Source organism: Acomys russatus, chromosome 25 (assembly GCF_903995435.1).
Source record: "Acomys russatus chromosome 25, mAcoRus1.1, whole genome shotgun sequence".
Taxonomy (NCBI): domain Eukaryota; kingdom Metazoa; phylum Chordata; class Mammalia; order Rodentia; family Muridae; genus Acomys; species Acomys russatus.
This window is the reverse complement of record NC_067161.1, coordinates 33,648,690-33,672,131: the sequence shown is the minus strand read 5'-3', so window position 1 is coordinate 33,672,131 and position 23,442 is coordinate 33,648,690. Positions and strand designations below refer to the sequence as shown.

The following is a 23,442-nucleotide window of genomic DNA, read 5'->3' as shown; positions in this document are numbered from 1 at the left end:
TACCAGGAGTTAAGATGTAGGCTGGCCCCTCTCTGGCTTCAGGCTTCCATAGAAACAGAGGGGTGCCTGCCTGGCATCTACAGAAGCAACTCAGAGTGTACTGTGGTACAGCAAGGCATGGGAGCAAGGAAGGTGGGCGGGAAGATGAGCCTTATAGAATAAGAAAGCTGGCCAATGGAGATCGTGGGAGCAGCAGTACACACAGCAGCCTGATGTAAGCAATGGCACCACAGGCTGGGAGCCACAGGAGATAGAGTCTGTACTCAGAGGCACAGCAAGGGAACTGGGACTGCAGAAGCCACCACAGTCATGGGTCACTCTCTTGCCACCAATAAAGCTATATGCTGGATCGAGAGGAACCGGTCGTGTGGGAGAATGTGTGCCACAGGAAGATGAAGAAAGGTCATTTAAGGGAAGGAAGAAGGCTTCATTTGGGCTCATGTTTTGAAGGGATTGGATCCAGCATGGTGATGTAACTGGTTGCAGCCACAGTCAGGAAACAGAGAGACACATGTTTGCATTCAGCCAGCTTTTTCCTTTTCGTCCAGGGTAGGCTTTTCTTTCCTAATCAGCAAAACATATTCAGAGAAGCCTTCAAGGATGTGCCCAGAGGCCTGTTCCCTAGGTGATTCTAAATCAAGTCAAGATGCCATCACAGGGAGAACTCAGGGGTTGGGACGCAAAGTTCCAACCTAAAGATAAAGTTCCAGCTGCCTAGATTCAAGTTCTAGTGGTTCCGTACTTACTGATCACATAGTCTCTGCTGGATCCCCCTTGTGGTGTAACAATAAAGCCATGACTGTCAGCAAGAGGTGATACACCTTTCTAGCATGGGAGAGGTCATCAGACAGAGAAGGACAAACAACCAGTACGTACTCAAGGGCTGATGGGGTGTCCGGAATATAGGTTTTTCAAAACTCTGAATTTGCAGGTTTAGAAAGTATTTCATCCCTCCTCTCATTACGGAATATGCCAAACAACACACTCAAGTGTGTGTGTGTGAACGTGCTCACGTGCACGCACATCGGTATGGAAATACACATACACATGGGAGCCAGAGATCACCCTTGGTACCTTTCTTCAGAAGTTGCTCATCTTGCTTTTTGAGACTTGGTCGCACAATGGGACTTGGGCTTCACTAATTAGGCTAAGCTGGCTGTCCAGTGAGATGCCACGATCTGTCTGTCTTCGCCTTCCCAGCATCTGAAGTCCAAGTTCATCACCACCATGCCTCAGTTTTTACATGGGTCCCAGGGATCAGGCAAAGGTCCTCACGCTTGTGTGCAATCACCTTTTCAACTGAGCTATCTCCTTGTATTCAAATATTTTCCAAGTCCTTCAAACCTCCAGATCTCTTGTTGATATACCCTCTCTGTTCTTCAACTGTATGTATTCGACTCTCAAAATTAAAAATAATAAGTGAGGATCTAGATGTAGCTTCTGAGAACAGAGAGCCAAAATAAATGTAGCCACAGGTAAGAGAACTATTAAGACCTTGATTGACAATGTGGGCATTATCTGTCCAGGCTGGTATGGCAGCTGTACGGTGTCAGGGTCCAAACTTCTGAATGTTCCACCCTCACAAGGGCTCAGATGTGCCCCCCCCCCACACACACACCACTTCTAGAAGAACTTGGAAGAAAATAGTGTAGGGAGAGGTGCAGAGAAGGCACAGCCTTTCAGAGAACATCCTAGAAAAGCTCCCACTGCTGTCCTTGGCTTCCATTGGCTATAACTCAGGAAATGGCCTGCTCTATCGATGAAGGGGGTTAGAGAACGGAGCAGGTACCCTGCTAAACACTGATGGCTCTCAAGAACAGAATGGCTCCTGGGGACAATCAGTTCTCTCTAACAACAAAGGGTTGACTTGAAAATGCTTCGAGATGAGCTGGGAGCGGCCATCATTCTCAGTGTCCCTCCCTCCCGAGTCCTTCTGAAGAGAGCAGAGAGGCTGTAGGCCGAGCTCACACAAAAGCTGCGTGCCTGAATTTAACCTTCGAGGGGGATAAATAGGTCTCTTATGGGACTCCTTTTTTTTTCCCCAAATGCAATTACCCTGACTTCCTGGGTAAACACGTGACTGATGGGAACTGGTACAGGGCCCAGGGCTGAAATCTGAACTGAGCTGCTGGCTTTCCTTCAACTTTCTGTTTGTCCCCAGATGTGGCCCGAGATTTCACAGGTTTAGCCCTAAGAGACAGGGGTAGAGGTCCTGAATTTGATAGCCTCTCTCAGGGTTTTGTCTTTTTTGGCTCCTGGGTGCTGGTGTAGCAGCCACTTACTTTCCTGTTTCTGTGATTTAAAAAAAAAAAAAAAATTCTAACAAAATCAGCTTATGGAAGGAAGGGGCTGTTGTTGTGTTTTTGCTTTGCTTTGTTTTGTTTTTAGCTCACAGTTAGTGGCAGGGAAATGGGGCAGCAGGAGCTTGAAGCAGCTGGCTGCATCATGCCAATGTGAGAAGAAAGAACAATGAATGAATGCTGGTGCCTACCTCACACTCTCCACCTTGTATGTCACCTCTGCCTAAGGACTGGTCCCACTCACAGTTAATATGGGTTTTCCGACTTCGGTCAACATCACCAAGACCATCTCCCACAGGCACAGAGAATGGTGTGTCTCTCAGCGGCTCCATATCTCTTTGAGAGTCACATTCTATTAAGTTGACAGTCAATACTTAGTGTCACTAAGCATACTGGTGTCCTTGCTCAGCATCATGACCACCTGCTTACCGTAAGTCTGCCCTCATATGGTTGTTAGGACTTCCCTTCGCTATCCACCCAACCACCCATCCAATTGCTTTGTTCTCCTTATAGCGGCCCTCCCTGTTAGCTAACCACCACCCACCCTTGCTACATCTCTAATTCAGCCTGCACTCCACTACTAAAGTACTTCTTCAGAGTCCACCCTGGACCACTGCCTCCCTTATGCAAACATGCCCCAGGAGAGCCATCCCCCTAAGGCAGAAGTCCTCAGCCGGAGCAAAGTAACTTCTAAAGCCCACAGTCATTAACTCTATTCCTAACACTACGCTTGAGAGAAATCACAGCCTAGCAGCGGTTCCTATTGTCAACCTTTTCAGCGAGCCTGTGTCTTCAGGCTCTGTGAATCCAAGCACAGCTGTGGGTCCTTGTGTGAACACCATCATTTATTCTGTCTACATAAGACCATATGCTGTGCTGGGCATCTAGGTGGGAAAATGTTCTATATTAACTCATCCACTCTGGGGGGGGGGGTTGCTCTCAATAAAGGGAAAACTCTGCTTGAGGACCCAAGACCCTATTCTACATACGTTAGCTCACCTTTCCTTCTTCCCCAAGTTCAACTCATCACTGGGTGAGATGACAAGGTCATTATTCTCCCCACCTCAGTGAAAGTCCCCAAAGACCCTTTCTCCAAGTCGTCTCCTTGCCCAGTAACACCCCATCTCCTTTCTCTTGAACAAAAGGGCTCCTTCTCCCATCCACCATCACTGCCATCTTAATATCAGATGTAGAGCTAATAATCATCTATCCAAGAAGGCTGGCTGGCTTCCCAGCCATTCCTGGGTCCTGCCATAAGCCCAAGATGGACCTCACAGTTAGGGCAAGGAAAGAACCAGGTTTGGAGGATTATACCATGTTTGCTGGTTTTATTTCTGGAGCAAGAGGCCTCTCTCCTGAAGTAGAGAACCATGGCATATGTCACTTGTTCCGTGCCTATGACTCACAAAAGAGATCAATAAATACCTGATGGTTGATTATAGTTATTGACAACTTGCCAAGTGATTACAGTTATCAGAGAAAGGATAAATCAGTTTCAATTTCTGTCTGTGCATTATAGCTGGCCCCCATGGAGAGACTCTCAAGCATCTGGGCAGATGATAAATTCTGATGACAATCCAGCTGTTTCCAAATATAAAGACACACAGAAAACACTAGTGGTGTGAACTGAATTCTTGGCTTTTCATATGAATATTTTAACACCATGCAGGCACCACTTAAAATCTTTTCTAGAAACCTTTGCCCAGGGAGATGGTGATCGGCAATCCTCTTCTGCAGCGTTTTCCAAATTCAAAACTTCTTGCCTGCTGCTGCATTAACACACGTGACTAGGAAAAAAACGAGCCAACTTGTGCTGTCCTGTCACCTCCATCTCAGCTGGCACATTCTGGCCCTTGTGCCATCTCCCAGACAGCTCTGAGGAAAAAGGAGCTGGGCCTGGAGCGATGGCTCAGTGGTAAATTACTCACTAGCCATGACGGTTAGTGTTGTCACTAGAAAGCTTGTAGAATTACCCAGGAGATGGCCTTCTAGGCATGCCTGGAGGGGTCCTCTTAACTATGTTAATCGATGGATAAAGATCAAGCTTAATGGTGGGTGGGACCCTTCCCAGGGCAGGGGGTCCTGAACTGTAAAAAACAGACAAAAACAAAGAGGAGAACAAGTTGAGCTGCAGCCAGCCCTCAGTCGCTCTCTGTACTCCTTTGTCATGCTCTGCTTCTAGACTACAGATGCAGCGCCACCAGCTATCCTGAGCTCCTGCCTCTAGGACTTCTTCGCCAGAGTGGAATAAGCCCTTTCTTTCCCTTTAGTTTCTCTCATCTGAGAGTTTATCGTAGCATGTGGAAAAGACGCGAAGATGCGACACCAGTGGGAGGACTTGAGTTTGGCTTTCCAGGACTCACACCAAAACAGTGGGTACCTATCTGTAATCCCAGCACGTCTATGGTGAGCTGGGAGACAGAGACAGGAGAATCAACAGGCCAACTAGTCTGACATAAGCAGGAGGAAGCAAAAGAACCTGCTTTAAAGGAGATGGAAGGCGGGGACTGACATCTGGGGTTGCCCTCTGACTGCCGCGCGTGTACATCGTGTCAGGGGCATGCCTGAACACACACACACACACACACACACACACACACACACACACACACACACAGGGAGAGAGAATGAGAAAAGCTCTAAGGACCAGGGAGGGCCCCACGCCCAGCCACACCCACACCATGTTTTGTGTCCGAAGCCATTGAATCTAGCCTTCCCTTTAACCACATTGGGTTTCACAATTTGTCTGGGAAAAAAAAAATCAATTTGGAAAGGCATTTGGGGGGTAAAAGCAAATAAAATTTTGTTACTGAATTTTATTTAGAGAAAAAATGTAGTGCTTTCCATAAAAATGCAATTTGATTATATTGCAATTTCATTTCTAATCTGTATTTCCCATGCCAAAGCATTCTTTAATGGATCCGAAGTACATAACTGCCAACTGCAGATTCTGCGGCAGCCTCCAGAAGCAACATGGCCCTAATGTCTTCCCTCACAGCTCTGTGCCACCGGCGAGGATCTGCCAGACTCTTGAGAGACTGTCCTATCAGCAAGTCAACTGTGGCTAGAGACTGGTTCTCAGATGCCCAGAGCTTAGAGACTGATGGTGTGGGCCTTTGGAGTCATTTCCTCGCTCAGTTCTGGATTGTTCCAAGAAGGAATCAAGGCTGAGCCATGCTGAATTCCTCTTTGATGCTGCCATGCACATGACCGCAGCCAGCCCTCCAAGGTTGGGTGGAGCACGGAAGCCATTCTGGAATTAATATCCACTTCAGCCAGACGCCACAGCCTTTGCATGGCTAAGGGAGGATGGGGAGAATTCCTGGAAGAAATCACTCCAAAGTGCTGGACAGCATCTCAGGGAGCTACTCCAACTGTGGCTTAACTCACACTCACTCTTACCTTTTTAATGTATGGGGTGGTGGCGGGAGGGAGGGTTGAGGGAGGCAGGGAGAGGGAGAATATGGAAATGAGAGAAGTCCTGCATCATCCTCAGGAATGCCATCTGCCATCTACCTCATTTGAGATAGGTTCTCTCATTGGCCAGTGAGTCCCAAGGACCTTCTTGTTTCTCCTCCCCCAGTGTTAAGATTACAAGCATGTGCCACCACACCTGGCATGTCCATGGAGGTGCAGGGAATTGAACTCAGGTCCTCGTGCTTGTATGTTAAGCACTTCACCAAGTAAGACACTCCATCACATACCCTGCCCCACCCCCACTCCCAGCCCCTTCACTCTCCTTTTTGTTAAAAACTCTCCCTGAGCCTGACAGTGTGTAAACACAAATGTCATGTTTCACTATAAATAAAGCAGGTATGTGCTTGGTGCTATGAAAACTACAGATTGAGAGTAGTAAGCAGATTAAAAAATAAATAAAATAAAAGACACATGTGGAGGTAGCGTCACAGAGGAGAGCAAGGAACTGGAAAGTGGTTTACATAGAGCTGTGGGAGGCATCTCAGAAGATAAGAATGAAAAGTGGAAAAAAAAAATGTTTGAAGATGGGTGATAGAGCAGGAGCCTATTGGGGCAAGAATGTTCCAGAAAGAATAAATATTAGGGCACAGGTAGAAGAACAAGAAGCCCGGGTCTAGGACCCCTGCATGATGGGCTTTGGTGGGAAAAACAGAAACCGGGCCTACAACCCCTGTACTGATACAGAGCGGGCACACGGCAGAAGAGCCAACAGCTGCCCTGGAACCACCTGTGCCCTGGTCACTCCCTACTGGGGGCCAGGATCAAGTCTGTGCCACATGTTACCACCAAGGTCCATGCTCCAGCCTGAAGCCACTTCTGTAGGCCATGCTGCTGCTGGGAGGGAGCAGAGTGGCTTGTGCTGTCAACTGAGGCCATAGTGATGTCCAGGCCTGTGCTGCCAACAAGTCGGAGGCCCTACTACAGCCAGGGTCTGTGGTGTGAGATATGACCGAAGGCCACGTCCGTGGTCTGTGTTGTCACCTGAATCCTTGTCGATGCCTGTAGGCTGTGCTACCACCAGGGGCCATATTGATGCCCAGGGACAGGCTGCCTCGGAGGGCCTTATCTGGAGCCTGGGCCCTACTGCAGCAGTGGAGGCCACATTTGTGGTCTGTGCTGTTGCCAGATACAGTGTGGAGGCCTAAGATCCATGCTCCCTCTGATTGCAGGGAGCAAGGAGGCTACTTTTGCCATGATACCGATGACTACAGAGGCACAGTTGAGAGGGAGGGGCATAGAAGGCTTCTGTGGCAACCCCTACCCCCAACCCCAACCCCCAAAATTTAGCAGCTTTGGGGAAAAAAAAAAAAGATCACTGGTAGGTACAAAGGATCTAGAGAATTCGAGCAGGTTGCATACACACAACAGTACAAGTTGGGTGTCTAGAGTGTGAGTCCCCAGCACTCAGGGACACTGAGACTGGCCGCCCCTGAGCACGGATTCTGTTCTCTATTAGTAGGAAGCCCTGGAGAGTTTGAGTAGGACCATGGGATGCTTACATCTGGTTTATGTAAAGCTCCCTTGGCCTGTGAAGGAGGGATGGGGGGGTGCTGTTGACTTTAGGTGGGATGCAGTGAAAGAGGAGGGAATTCACACATGTGGCAAAAGACCTGGGCTCAGTCCCCAGATCCACACTTGCAAAGCAGAGAGCTACCCCATAAGAATCCCTTTCATAGAGCGCTGATGGAAAGGGGCTGGACCATGGCTGGGGGCTGGGTGGCCACACCTCCCTGCCAGGGTACAAGGTCTGGGAGATCCTCATGGATCCAGGCAGGAGGGGAGCAGGAAGAGAGAAGGGCAGATTCCTCCTTCTAAGTGCTGCTCCCTTAGCCTTGCCCTTTAGTCAACGATGCCCTACTCACCTTTCATGATTCCACTCAAATGTTAGGTCCTCAGGGAGACCTCCCATTAACCCCACTGCTATCCACACTCACAGCTCTGGGCAGGTACATCAAAATCACCATGCTGTGCTACTACCTAATGAAATTGTCACCTAGAGATCTCATGCCCTTTACCTAGGGAGCGCCATAGCATGGCAGAGCTATGGCCAGGGACCAGCAAATAGTATGTGCTCGATAAATGCATGTTGTATACGTGTGGGATAAACACCGTCTCGGTATGGTTTAGGTGACAATATCTCTGGCAGGCTTGGAGGACTTCTATGATGAGAAAGTTTCTCGCTCCTCATTTGCCTTCCTGGGTGGACCAGGCTTGGGTGGGGGCCATTGTCTCTCTTTGCTGGAAAGATCTAGATTCTCTGAAAGGCATCTTGCTAAAAAGAGGCCAAGCTGTCCACTAACTTTCATCAGAAATTTTAAAATGGAAAAAAAAAAAACTTTCAAAGATAGACCATTCTGGAGCTTTTCCAAAAAAATAAACAAACAAACAAACAAAAATAGTACTACCATAATTAGAGGGTTAGGGAGCCTTCTGTGGGAACAAAACCATAATCATCATACCTTATTACAAGGAATTATATACAAATTACACAATTATAAAAAAATTTGTTGCTCCCTTCAAATTATAACACCTTACGCACTTTCTGAGGAAAATTGCATCTCTGTTTCCACCCAGAGGGGAAAAAGGACGTCTAATGCGATGTTCTGAGGAAAATCATTTAGTTAGTGGCAATGGTGGCAGTCTGCTGGCACAAGGACCTACTGGGTTGTCTCAGCTGTCCTCCCAAGGCCTCCAAGTGCCATCTTGATGTTGACAACTGCTTCCTGGGCCAGGTCTGTGAGCCTCAGCTAGAATCTGTGTGGAAGCCAGGAGACTCCAAAACCCCAGTACAAATTCCTCCTCCCATTTTTAGCCAAGCCATAGGAAGAATTTACAAATGAAATACATGCCTAAGATGGGGTGTCTGGGAGAAGAGACCGGTAGCCAGACCTCCAAGTAGGGACACATCTGTATCCCACTGTCCCCTTAGACCCAGAGCAGCCCAGCTGTGAGCGCTGCCAAGTCTGAGATATCCCTGAGTGCCTTATCTTGGCATAGATGAGCTATAGCCCCCAGTGCCCTCTGAAGCCCCAGCACCCTCCCTCTGCAGCCCCAGCCCCATAGGGATTCTGTCCTCTCTGAGTTAAGCACAGTCAACCTACAGTCTTAGTTTCTTTTCTGTTGCTACGATAAGATATACCCTGACAAAAATCAACTCAAAGGAGGAATAGTTTACTTTGCCTCACAGTTTCAGAGGGAGTAAGTCCATCACTGCAGGAGGCAGCAGGAGCCTGAGGCCAGCCTATCGTGTGGCGCCAGCAGGCAGAAGCAGAGAATGAAGAGGTAGTAGCGCCTGGCTGGAAAAACTTCAGTGCTGGATTTTTTTTTAATCAACTTTACACAAGCTAGAGTCATCTGAAAAGAGGGAGTCTGAGTTGAGAAAATGCCACGACCAGATTGGCCTGTAGACAAGCCTACGGGGGAATTTTCTTGATTGGTGGTTGATGCGGAAGAGCTCAGCCCACTGCGAGTGATGCTGTCTCTTTGTAGGTGGTCCCTGGGGGTATATAAGAAAGCAAACTGAGCAAGTCATGGAGAGCAAGCCAGTAAGCAGCATTCCTCCGTGGTCCTGCTTTATTTAGTACGTGCCTTGAGCTCCTGCTCTGACTTCCCTCAGGGTTAGACTATGGCCTGGAGGTTATAAGATGAAATAAACCCTTTCTTTCCCACATTGCTTTGGTGATGGTCTTTATCACAGCAATAGAAACCTAAGACAGCCTCAAAGCCTAACCCCAGAGAAGCATTCCCTTCCACCAAGGCCCCATCCCGTCTCCTAAAGGTTCTCCAAACCATTTCAAACAGGGTCACCAGGTGAGAGCAAAGCATTCAAACACATGAGTCTACAGGGGGATATTTCACGCTCAAGCCACAACACCCACAAAATATGATTAAGCAAGGTGTTCTATGTCATACACTCTTCTAGATTCTGGAGACCCCATGAGAAGTAAAAAGAAGCAGGAGTAATCAGTTTCCATTACTATGACAAAATACCTGAGTTAGTCACTGAAAAAAAAAAAAAAGAGGAAAAATTTACTTTGGCTTATAGTGTAAAGATTTCAATCCACAGTTGCTTGGCCTGGTGGCTACACAATACAATATCATAGGTGTGCGTGAGAAATGTAGCTATTCACATGGTTGCTGGGGAGTGAAAAAGATGGGTGGGGAGAGACCAAGTCTTTCTTCTTCCGGAGGATGCATTCAATGACCTAACTTCCTCCCCCAGATCCTACCTACAACACATTTTAGCACCTCCCAACAGCTGGTGTTCCAAGTCCTTAAAACACAGACCTTTAGGGGTATTCCAGGCACAGGCTGTGTAGCCCATGAGTCCTGCTCTCTGGAAGTTTACACTCTAACATTCATGTATAAAGCAGATCTCTGGGAGGGACAGACTCCCAGTACCTCCCCAGTGTCCCTCCTCCCTGCTTCTCTACCAGTACTTGTCACCCTGTCTTATGACAGCTAGAGGCCCCACTTCCTCATTCCATCATTTTGGTTAGGGTTTCAACATATGAATTTGGGAATGAACACACATTCAGTCCATGACGTTTCATTTTGAGCCATCATGTTGTGGTGTCGGAAGAGGACTTGGGTCCCCAAATACCTCGCACCCCAGCTCGCCTCCCATTATTCCCAGCTGCCATGGGAAGTGAACACCATAGCCCTGCGAGTTCAGCCATGAGTAGCAGTTCCATGCAGACCTCTGTACCTGTATCCAGCCTCTTCTCCCCCATAATCAGGCACATGCAGCGCCACAGCTTTGAGTACTCACCAACAAAGGGGTGTGTTAGTACATTTTCTTCCTCCCCCTGGAGTCCAAGCTGTCACCATCTTCATGCGAGTTGGGTTCTGGCTCACATTCATGGCCTGTGGTTCCAGCATCTAGCACAACAGGCCACACCCTTCTCCCACCCACCAGCTCAAAGGACAGGAAACCCCAGTTCTGTGCCGCCAAATGTCAAAAGCAAAGGCAGACTTCAAAAGTGACAAAGCACACAGAATTTTTACTTCCCTCACATCAACATTTTTTGAGAGACTGTGCACAGACGTAAGTTCTAGTCGAGTATGTCTCTCCTTTAACACCAAAGAAACCAGAGGCTGCAGGCCCATAACTATCACCAACCTTACAATAAGGGAGGAATGGTGGACGTCACCAAGACAAACACTGAAGTCTAGCTCTTGCCTCAGCCAAACCCTGTGCTGTGGTTTCAATGTATCCCCTCAATAGTCACATGTCAGACACTCCCCACATTTGTATATGAGCAGTGCTTGGAGGTGAGGCTTTTGGGAAGCAATTCTGGGTGGGCTCGCCATGATGACACTGTGGCTTGTACAAAGCAAGGGGACCTGAGCTACAAGCCTCTTCTGTCCCTGCACGATGCCCCCTGATGTGACACAGTATAAAGTCCCCTCCAGATGCTGAGCAGATACCGCACCATGCTCTTCCACTCTCTACCACATGCAAACACAAGCCAAAGTCTTAAACTTCTGTGTTTATAAGTCACCCAGCCTTGGGCCCTTTGTTATAGCAACAGGAGAGACACTTCGAATCTCAGAACCGGATATTATTCCTGTCCTTAGTGGCCTGAGACCGAACCAAGATAACCAAAGACCAAAGATACCACTCTTACACACAGTCACTGAATGGAGAGTTTTTTTTTTTTTTTAATGTGGAAAGTGGAGTTGGAACAATATGGAAGTCAGGGCATGAATGGCCTTTGCAGAGCTCAGCCTTGGGCAGCTATCTAACAAAACAGAGCCCAGATACTTGCTTCTGTTGGCTCTATTCATGCTCAGGCCTTGCCCTCCCTCTCCATCACTTCTTCTTTTGGATCAAGCCACACTTCCCATGGCTCTCTCTAGTTCCATTAAGACTTTGGGACTTGTGGCAGTTTTAATGAGAATGCCTCTCATAGGCTCATTGGAGAGCTTAGTCCCTAGTTAGTGGAACTGTTTGGGGGAAATTAGGAGGTGTGGCCCTATTGGAAGAGGCGAGAGTCTCTGCAAGTGGCCTTTGAGGTTTCAAAAGCCCACACCATTGCCAGTTAGCACTTCCTGCCTTCCTGGTTGTGTCTCCAGATGCATGCTTTCAGCTACTTCTAGCTATATTCCCACCCCTCTCCCTGCCATGATGGTTACAGACTCAACTCTCTGACATTGGAAGCTCCCAATCAATTCTTTCTTTTGTAAGTTGGTCATGGTGTTTTATTGTAGCAATAGAAAATAACTAGGAACTGAAGCTATGCTTAGACCTTTATTACCTATTACCCAATTTGATCTCACAATGCAAACCCTATGGCATGGCTCTTATCCTCTCTACTCTAGAAGCCCTGGGGAAACCCATGTCCACACAGCTGCCAGGGGTCTGGGGTAGACTCGGGTCTGTGATGACTCCTGACTCATTCTCTGATGATGTCTAGTTTTCAAGGCATCTGGGTATTCCTCCGGTCTGTGCCTCTTCTGGCTGTGTCTGGGGCCCCTGAGGACAGGCATGAGGTGGGGCTCCCAGTTGTGTTATAGGTTTCTCCTAAGGTCCTGTGACTGTCCTCTAGGAAGTTGTACTAACTAGTAACTTTCAACAGAGTCCCAGAACCCATCCCAAGCCCATCTGTGCCTAGTGTCTCTGGTCTTGTTGACCCTGCCCCTAGATGGCCTGCCCTACCCTGGCTTCCCTAAGGCATTTTGGAAGATCAATGTATGGGGACCGCTCTTCCCCCTATCTTCCATCTGCCTTCTTTGATTGTGTGGGCTTTGTTTGTTTGTTTGTTTTTTGAGACAGGGTTTCTCTGTGTAGCCCTGGCTGTTCTTGAACTCAATCTGTAGACCAGGCTGGCCTCGAACTCACAGAGATCTGCCTACCTCTGCATCTCAAGTGCTTGGCTTAAATGTGTGAGCCACCGCAATCCAGCATTCTTCACTTTGACTAGTCAAATCTTTCTGCCCTGACAAAAGGTCAACTCCAACCATTATGGTATTCTACACTTGTCTGGATTATGATTGCTCCTTAAAAATTATCAGTCAAGGGGGCTGGAGAGATGGCTCAGAGGTTAAGAGCACCGACTGCTCTTCCAAAGGTCCTGAGTTCAATTCCCAGCAACCACATGGTAGCTCACAGCCATATATAATGTGATCTAATGTCCTCTTCTGGCATGCAGGTGTATATGTAGACAGAGCACTGTATGTATAATAAATGAAATAAAATAAATCTTTAAAAAAATTATCAGTCAATGTGCCTCCAGCGAAAGGCTAGAAGTATGATCAAACCCTGCTCCACCCCCTCCATGTGTGAAACAAACACCAGGCTCCCTGCGATCACCAAAGAAAATAAAGATTCTAAAGTGGGGAAAAAATAATTATCAGTCAAAATGGATGGCCAGGTAGATATATGGGTTTCTCATGTGGCTGTTGTTCATGGGGTCAAGCAAGAGAGATTGCGGGGAGTGAGTGAGTTACTCTTCTCATTGCTGTGACCAAATGCCTCACAAGAAGCAACTTAAAGAAAAAAGGAGGGTCCATTTGGGCTTACTGTCTGAGGTCACAGTCGACCACGGTGGGCAAGGCAGGAATATGAGCTAGCTGGGTGCCCTGTGTCTGCGGTCAGGAAGCAGAATTCCAGTGCTGGTGCTCAGCTCACCTTCCACTTTTTATTCAGTGGAGAATGCACATTTAGGAGTGGGGGTGGGGTCTTTCCAATTCCATTAACCCAATATAGAATCTCCTTCATAGACAGGGCAGCAAGAGGTTGGTCTCCTAGGTGACTCCAGATTCATCAGTGTTAACCATGACAGGGAGGGAAGAGGGACAGTCGTGCACTGAGAAACCTTTTCAGAAACAGCACCACCTCCAACAGTCTATGCATTCGTTTAGCATCAAATGAGTGTATACAAGTATGCAAGCACGTGTGTGCATGCATACACATACACACACACACACACACACACACACACACACACACACAGAGGCAGATTTCTAGCTGCAACCTGGGTTCAGAAGACTAAATGACTCTAAGCCTGCTCATTGGGAGAGGATCCCTAATACCCTAGGGTAAGCTCCTGAGACCAGATATTACTGTTCTCAGCTGAAGGGTCTGAAACACAGGATGATTAGGAGGAATTAGCAGAGGGCAAGAGGGGGGCTTGGAAAGTGCCATGGCAACGGTGGGCACATCTTTTGTGCACTTCTCCTCTTTGTCCCTGCTGATGAATAGCAAAGTCAATACATATGAGAGAACATGCTCCTTGAAGGGGGGGGGGGTAGGGAGGGGGACTAAGTCAGCCCTACTGGCTGGCCAGGGACTGAGAAGTGACCTGTGAGAATCCTCCTCTTACTGTTCACACTGTAAGGAAGGATACAGGGAGCCTGCAGCCAAGGCCAACTTGAGCCAAAGCCCAGGAGGCAGCCTAGACCATCCAATGTCCACACCCTGGATTCGGTTCCTCCACAGCTGCACTGGGGAGGGGCCCAGTGTTTCTCTCATTTACATGAATTCTCCCAGGAAAGCTTAAGGCTTACCGAGGGCTAATGAGGAGTAAAAATGGGAGCCTCCACTTGTCGGAACCTATTTCTCTTTAAGAAATCAACTCAATCCAAAGTGGGCACCTCTGGCACTAGCAGAATTCACACCAATGGCAGGTTTTGGTGAGCCTCTCAGCACGCTGTAGCCCTCAGGGGTAAGAGAGAGTGATGGGCAGCTTCCCGTGGCCCAAAGGCAGGTTGCCACCTTCAAGAGGACCTTGTAAGTTAATTCACCAGCATGGATGTGAAGGATCCCCCAAGGCACTCGGAAAAAGAAAAAAGGTGACTCTCAAGTGCCTTTCCTGTTGGGAAATGCTTGTCCCTTGGCATTCTCCAGCATCTGTCCCTGCCACTGGAAAAGAAAAGTCCTCAAAATCAAAAAAGAACTGTGCTAGCTGCAGGACTCGCCTCTAAGTCCTTACTCTCAGCCTCACATGGATTTCTAACTGGATGACAGGCTCTGTCCATTTCTTTTACATTTAACTCAACAGGCACACATCAAGCATCCTGCATGTTTAGGGCTAACATGGCAGAAATCACAAGGAGACCCAATCCCAACCTTTCAATGAGAAAGTCAAAGTCACAGAGAAAAGACAGCTCAACTCCTGCAGGTTATTTTTTTGTTGTGTTGTTTTTGTCAGTATGACACACTCCAGCATCATCTGGGAAGCAGGAACACCAGTTGAGAAAATGCATCCATCTAATTGGCCTGAAGGCAAGTCTGTAGAGCATTGTCTTCCTTGATGATTGGTGTGGGAGGGGTCAGCCTACTGTGTGTGGTGTCACTCCTGGGCAGGTGGGCCCTCACTGTGAAAGAATGAGCAAGCCATGAAGAGCAAGCCAGTAAGCAGCACTTCTCCATGGTCTCTGTTTCAGTTCCTGCCTCTGGGTTCCTGTCTCTGGGTTCCTGCCTTGAGTTCCTGCTCTGATTTCCCTGAATGGTGGCCTATAATAGGGCATGTAAGCCAAATAAACCCTTTCCTCCCCAAGTTGCTTTTGGTCATGGTGTTTCCTCACAGAAATGATAACCTTGACTAAGACAATTACCTTTATTTCATTTACAGAGAAAATAGAGGCTCAGAAGTTTGTACCATGCAACAATCAAAATCTCTAGGGCCCTGTGCAGCACTTTCTTCCTCAGATCTGGAGGCTGGCTAAAGTCTAGCTCATAGGGCTAGGGTTCAACTGTTCTAGACTATGTTCCACATGTCTTGGTGGGTGCACTTTTTTCCCTTGGTCTTTATTCTGAAGCACCTGTGCAGGCTTAGAAGCTACCTAGGGAGCCTTCTAAGCCCACATATCAAATGACGCAAGAAAGTTCTTGCATCCAAGAAGCAGACCAGAAGTTTATTTATGCTCACATCTTGCTGACCAATGTTCCATTGGCCAACGCACAAATACATAGAGTGGGAGTGTCCTCTGCTGTGCCAAGGATAGCTAACTGTATTTCAGGATGGAGGAAAGACTCTGCCATAAAACCTCCATCTGCCAGCTCCCAAGAATGCCAATATGGCAGTGTTGTGTAGCAATGCCCTCTGAAATGAAACATTCCCTTCCTGGAAGGAGGAAGGAGACTCATTAAGACTAGGGAAGTAAACAAAACGCAGTCTTAGAAGACACCAGAAGTTCCTGAAATCAAAGGTCCCTCCCTAAGGTTGCATAAGAGGTTAAAAACAGTTGCTAGGCAATGAAGACGCTATCCAATGGAGCTTTCATGGAGCCTCACGCATGCTACACTGAGCTTTCTGATGATGCAGCTGTATTGGAGTCACCCAAGCTCATGGAAAAAGCCCTTCACCCATAGTCCTGTAAGTCTGGTTCCCTGAGCCAGGCTGGGTGTAGTTGTTGCTTTTGGTCTGTCCTCAGTGTCCTATCTGGGGTGAACAGATGTTCGTTCAGCACCCCCACCCCTGGAGGAAAATCACATAACATATGACCAGGAGATGACTATATCATCTCATATCATCCTTCTGCTGTCCCAGTGAACAGGCAGTCTCTCCAGGCCATAAAATCACTGGGCACCAGGTCATTGCATATAAGAGAGTCATGCCATGGGCTGCAAAGGCAGCGTGGTTGGTACAGTGCTTGCTGGCCAAGTATGAGGCCCTTACCTATTCCTCAGGCTTTGTAAGCACAAGAAAAGTAGACTAGCGAGGCGGGTGGGGAGGATCCAACTCTCTACTCAGGAAGACATCACTCCCAGGCTTCATTTGCAAATTCTACTGGATTCTTTACTCTCTTGGGAACTGACAATTATCAGAGAGATGAAAGAGTGGAACTTCTCATAGCCATGAGAAGGATGGGTCCCTCTGCTGCTTCGCACACACATGGATCCTAAGCATACTCTGTGTGAACGAGAAATGTCAGTGTCTCTATTAAGACTGTCAAGATTTGGCCTGGTTGACACTCCACATTGAGTGCAAAAACCCAGATAAGATCTCATTACACACACACACACACACACACACACACACACACACACACACACGCACATACACACACAAGGAAGTTTCTGGTTCTCCAGTGGCTAAGCACACACTGGCCTTGCTGGGCAGAACATTTATCCATAGAGGACGCATCTTAGCAGTCTATGATAGTCTGTCACCACTTGTCACAGATGCTTAGTCTCCTTACCCATGGTCCTCTGATTGTCACGTGTTAACAGCACAAGGCAAACTTTCAGTTGGGAATGGCCACAGGTACACAGAAAGCACATGCTTCCTTGGCATACTCACAGTAGAACTTGTTGGCATGCTTTTCTCAGTTTAAGGAGAGTGGACACACCCCACTCAGACCCACAACAAGAAGCTAAGAGAACATGTTTCGTGGGATCCCTGCCTGGGCTCAAGTGCTCTGAGGATCCCCTAAGGAAATCTATGTCAGCCACATGGCATGTCATCTGGCTTCCGGAAGCACCGAGTAAGCACAACGTCGTCACCAATACCATTCTGCCCCAGTTACAGGCACTCCAAGACACCAGCCCCCAGCCCAGCTTCTCTCTGGCTCTTACACATTCTGGGAAGCAGATACTCATGTGTCCCTAAGGAGCCCATTTTAGTACTGAGCGCCCATCACTGCAATCCAATTTTAGGCATTGCTGTGTAAACACACGACCCTCTAATTCTATTTCAATTCAATTATGCAAATCTAATCACACATCCCGCTTCAAACCGTTTTTCTTTCCTCTCAAGATCTGTCTACCAATGGCCCACAGAACCTACTACCAGTCCAGGACCTTGAAGTAAGCATAATCCCAGGTCTTAATTAAAAACTGAGAAGTGCTACTGCTCCGGGCCTGAACACAAGGCCAGCCCAGCAGGGAGTCTGAGCAAATGCAACGATACCCCAAAGCTTCAGGTGTCAGGGCAGGAGGCAGGAGAAAGAACATTCTGCCAGGCACATATCTACTCTGCTCCTAGGGTCGTGAGTGTCCAAGAAGTGCCTTTGGGCCTCTCTGCATAGCAGAGCACTGGGGCCCATGTTAACAGACAGGAATGTGGGCCCCATCCTCTAGTTATATGCCAACTCCACCCTTTACCTGTTCTACAGACGGGTTCCATGGAAACCTTGGTTTGAGGGAAAGGTTATGTATGTGTGTGCACATATATATATGTGAAAGTGTGTGTATGTGTGTGTGCTGTGTATGTATGTGTGTGTGTGTTGTGTGTGTATGTGTGGTGTGGTATTGTCTGTGGTGTGTATTTGCATGTGTATATGTTGTGTATGTGTGTGTGCTGTGTATGTATGTGTGTGTATGTGTGTCCTATGTATGTATGTGTGTGTATATGTGTGTACTGTGTGTGTATGTGTGGTGTGGTATTGTCTGTGGTGTGTATATGTATGTGTATATGTTGTGTATGTGTGTGCTGTGTGTGTGCTGTGTATGTGTGTATACTGTGTGTGTGTTTGTGTGATGTGGTAGTCTGTGGTGTGTGTGTGTGTGTGTTTGAGTATGCATGTACATACAAATATAGTGGTCAGTTAATGAACCTTTGTTTAGGATGCCTGTTCTAGAAGTGGAGAAACTTGAGTTCCAAGGAGAAAAAGGAATAAGAACCATCCTCTGGGAAGCCAGAGCCAGGGGTAAATTCCAGACTCCTCACCAAAGGAGAGCAGGAATACTGGTGCCTCAGAAGATGGCAGGGACACAGCCATGGCAGGGCACTGCATACTCCTCTCTTGTCCACATGGGGACCAAAGTGGAAGGTGCTGAGGACAGGGCCTCTGACACAGTCAGGTATCTCAGTCCACTCTCCCTATAAGACGGCCTGGGGGCAGGGCAGCAGGACTGCTGAGGTGAGCCTGCAAAGTCTTAATACAACCTGTCTTAGCTTATTAACGGGAGATGGATAATATCTGACAAATGACAGGAGATAAATTGTTAAGCAATATGCAAATATGCCTGCAGCAGAAATGGAAAATTACTATACAGTAAAAAGCTTTTACGGCTGCAAGAAAATTCAGAGGTAATTTGTCTCTGCGTCTCCTCAAATTCCAATCTTGCTGTTAGCTGTGGCAGAATGCTACATCCGTTACGGCTCCCATCAGATCAGCATAAAGGGCCTTCTACACAGGCTGGAGCTCAGATGGGCTGGCTGAGAGAAAGTATTTACAAAGTCAGGCTCGGGCTCAGCCACAGCAGCCCGAGCTCTACAGTCTCCTTGGACAGTCACTTACACAAGAGCCCACATCCGATACCAGCAGAGTCTCTGCTGGCCAGAGCCCTTGTGGCTTGCTGGGCCATTCTCCATCAGACACTTCTGTAAAGTGTTAGACAGGCTGGGCAAATGACCACAGTCTGTCCTGGCCACGTGGAGGAGGGGCAGAGGAGGAGTTGGCTGGGGAAGTTTTACAGAAAGGGAGCTCTCACAGTTCCTAAAGAACACAGACTGTGTGATACAGGGAGCAAATGAAGTAGAGCTCCACAGGGTCCTGAGCAGAAGGGTGGGGAAGCTCAAGAGTCCTACAAGGTCACTCACTGCAAGACCAGGTAAGCCTCCCAAGAAGGGAGTCCACGGGGAAGTGGAAGAAGTCACCCCTTCAAGCAAGAGGCGCTCGCTGCTCCAGAACACGGGGTCACACTCACGGCGTGACTTGCTCTATTCAGTCCAGGCTCTCTCAGTGTTCCACTGAAGACAAAGTAGGGAAAAAGTCTCTGCAAGGAAATGGGTGTGTTTTGTGTATAATTCTGCATAGCTGCTACTTATCATGGGATTTTGAGACCCCCATCCTATGAGTGGGTGCAGTGATGGGGCAGCAGGGAAAACTACGGGGCCATGATGGTGTGGAGACATAACACCTCAACAAGAATAAGCTGCCAGAAGGATGCCAGGAGCCTTGGGCTGGAAGTCAGCTGAAGTCACCCCTGTGGGCTTAGCCAGAGGGAAGTGGGAAGTCGTCCATTCCCCACCCTAGCTCCCTGGTGCCAAGATTTACATTTGATTTTTTTGTTTTGTCTTGATGTTTTTTACTTTGAGTTGTTGTTGTTGTTGTTAATAAGAAACTGCGGTGGTGGCGCACACCTTTAATCCCAGCACTCAGGAGGCAGAGGCAGGAGGATTTCTGTGAGTTCAAGGCCAGCCTGATCTACAGAGCAAGTTCCAGGGCATCCAAGGCTACACAGAGAAACCCTGTCTCAAAAAACCAAACCAAAAGAGAAAGAAAGATAAATAGATAGAAAGGAAGAAAATAAAGAAACAGGTTGAACCAGTAGCTTTATGGGGCTGACTTGTGGTTTGGGGGTTTCTATAAGTACAGCCCTAAGAGCAGATCTAAAGCAATAAACTGAGACCCCTTGAAGAAACTTTACATTTCCTGTGTCTCCTTACAGTCACAGCAGCCAAGAGCTCAGGTCCCAGGACACAAGACAGACTGACACGCAATATAATGCTATACCTAACCACAGGTCCTTACCACAGAGGCCCTGAGGTTATCCATGCTCGTACAAAGAAAGGCCATACCCAACTATGGCATGGATCAGATAAACAGATGCTCTTCCATGGAGGTCCCCAGTCAGACACCATCACCAAGGATGTGCACCTGTCATTATACCTGATGATTACTAAGAAGAGGACCAGGTCTGAGGGTGGAGTGCCCTGCTCCATGACAAATGTGGTGTCAAACAGGTGGCATGGAGCCTTAATGGTACACATTGCTGTCCTGGGAGGTGAGACCATGGTGAAGTGGCTTTCTGTGAGTTAAGTTGAAAGACTCCGTTCTGGAGAGAAGCTTCAGAAGAGTCATGAAGTTCTAGAGGGAGGGCCACTAAGGAAGTCCCTAAAACCAGCCATATGCAAAACCCCTTCCATCATCAAAGTTATATAAACTAAAAAGGCTTTTAATCAGACCAGTGGGAGCTGCTTGAGAGACTCTTTGACCTGTTGGGCTGTCTGTAAGCCATGCAGCGAACTTTGAGAGTCTGGGTTTTGTGACTTGTCACCCAGGTGGCGGGTGGGCTTTTAGGAGTACCACTGTCTTTGTTTTGTCAGCGTTCTTGTAAGCAATGCCCTGTGCTCGGCTCATGTTAAGACACATTGGCCATAGCATCCTGAATAGATCTCTAAGCACACTAGAAATCATAGTGATAATCGATAGACTTGATGGCATCAATTTAAAGTGCTGCTTATAGTGAAGGAATCAGTTAACAGAGTGAAGAGACAGATAACCAGAGTAAAGAACTCAAGAATGAAACACCGAAAGAACAAGCAAGCCAATGTTTAAAAATGGCAAATTAACTGAACCAACATTTCCCAAAAAGAAATACAAATGGTCAATAAATCCATGAAATTATGTTCAACATCTTTAGAGCCATAAAGTAAATGCAACTCGAAGCTGTATTGGTAGGCTAAAGACAAGACCCTGAGACTTCAAAGAATTGATTAAAAAAAAATTGAAACTTCTATAAAGAAAAATTTAGGGAAATAGTTTGTTTAATGGACATAAGTCTGGGTGGGTGAGGAAGGACTGTGGATGGAGGAGAATTGGGGAACGAATAGGATCAAAACACTGCGGGGACTTCTCAAAGAACCAGTGATAGCTTTTTCACCAAGATGGCACTGAAAGCGAAAAAGGAAGCTCCTGCCTCTCCCAAAGCCGAAGCCAAAGCGAAGGCCTTGAAAGCTAAGAAGGCAGTGCTGAATAGGCGTCCACAGCCACAAGAAGAAGAAGAAGAAGAAGAAGAAGAAGAAGAAGAAGAAGAAGAAGAAGAAGAAGAAGAAGAAGAAGAAGAAGATCCGCACGTCACCCACCTTCCGGCGGCCCAAGTCCCTGCATCTCCAGAGGCAGCCCAGGAGAAACAAGCTTGACCACGATGCCGTCATCAAATTCCCCCTGAGCACCAAGTCAGCCATGAAGAAAATAGGAGATAACAACACAGTAGTGTTCACTGTGGATGTCAAGGCTAACAAGCACCAGCTCAAACAGGCTGTGAAGAAACTCTATGCCATTGATGTGGCCAAAGCCAATGCCCTGATACGGCCTGGCGGAGAGAAGAAGGCGGGTGCTCGGCTGGCTCCTAATTATGATGCTCTGGATGTTGCCAACAAGATTGGGATCATCTAAACTGAGTCCAGCTAACTAATTCTAATTCTAAACACACACTTTTTTCACCATAAAAAAAAGAACTAGTGATTAAAAAAAAAAGAAATGTTGGGGCTGGAGAGATGGCCCAGCGGTTAAGAGCACTGACTGCCCTTCCAAAGGACCCAGGTTCAGTTCCCAGCACCTACATGGCAGCTCACAACTGTCTATAACTCCAAGATCCGACACCCTCGTACAGACATACATGCAGGCAAAACACCAATGCACATAAAATTAAAATAAATAAATTTTTAAAAAGAAATGTAAGCCATAAAATATACATACTTTTGTTTATTCCTTGAGAATTTCATATATGACGTGTTTTGGTCCTCTTACACCCAATGCCTCCAGCTCCTCCTGGATTCCATCTCTCTCATCAAACTCTTCTCTCTCTCCCAAATTCATGACCTCTTTTCTTATTTACAGTGCACTGAGTTTAATTACTGTGGCCCATAGGTACATAAACATAGGACCATGCACTAGAGTATGGTCAACCTGCTACATCCTTAGAAGTTGACTGTTCTCCCCCTACCAGCGCTCAACTGTCAATATCTCCTCAGTTAGCAGTAGGAGCTTGTGGCTCTTCCTTCATCTCTGCTGTTTGTGCAGGTCTTGTACAGATGTTCATGAGTCCAACTGTCCCATCCTGTCTAGAAGATCTTTTCCCCAGTCTTCTTTGACCCTATGGCTCTTACATTCTATTCTCTCCCTTTTCTGTGATGTTCCACGAGCCTCGTATATGAGGGTCTGATATTAGGTGTTCTGTATATGGCTGAGCAGTCCACAAACACTTGCTCTCTGCACTTTGACTAATTTTATTAACTACTGTCTACTTCACTTCTCTGCTGGAGACTAAGAGTTTCATTCCTCTGTGTGTATAAAGATATATATTTAGAAGGCAGTTTGAGACTGTGTTCATTTAACAAAATAATAGTAGTAAGTTTCCCCTAATGGCTCTGAGCTTCCAGCCATGGATTTCAGCCTATGGAATGGGTCTTAAATCCCACCATGAAGCAGTTGGTTACACTCATAACATTTATGTCATTATTATACCCAATGGTCTATCTTGCCAGGTCACCTATTATTGTGGCTTCCAGGAATCTGAATACTCCATTTCAGATTTCATTCTATGATTTCACAATCAATTGTCTTATTTGCAATTGATGTCAAAAATAAATCTCTCACTTGGGAAAAAAACTGTATTGAAATTTCACTTCATCCCTGTCAGAATGGCTATCATGCTTATAATTGCCTGTGTGGTGTTATTATAATCAATACTGGAAAGTTGATTGGTAATATTTCATTTACTAAGCATGGCTACCAAAAGGATTTCCTGGTTGGTTAAGCATGTCAGTAAAAAGAAAAACACTAATGTTGATGTACTCGAATTGCCAGTTTTCCAGCGAATAAAATAAAATGGACTGCAGCTTGAGGAGGGAAGAATCCAAAGGCCTTTAGACACCATGCATTGTGTCAGTCTGTTTCTGTTGCTGTAACAAAACACTTAAGGCTGGATCCTTTATGAAGAGGAGAGGTTTACTTTGCTCATGGTTTTGGTGGCTCACAGTCCAAG

At 47.1% G+C, this 23,442-nt stretch overlaps 1 protein-coding gene across 1 annotated transcript; it reads left to right on the top strand.

Annotated features, from left to right (window-relative positions):
* Positions 1–21,340: 21,340 nt before the first annotated feature.
* Positions 21,341–21,851, top strand: LOC127207902 (60S ribosomal protein L23a-like). Its single transcript, XM_051167269.1, has 2 exons — positions 21,341–21,421; positions 21,570–21,851. The coding sequence occupies exons 1-2, from the start codon at positions 21,341–21,343 to the stop codon at positions 21,849–21,851; spliced, it is 363 nt and encodes a 120-aa protein (XP_051023226.1).
* Positions 21,852–23,442: the final 1,591 nt, after the last annotated feature.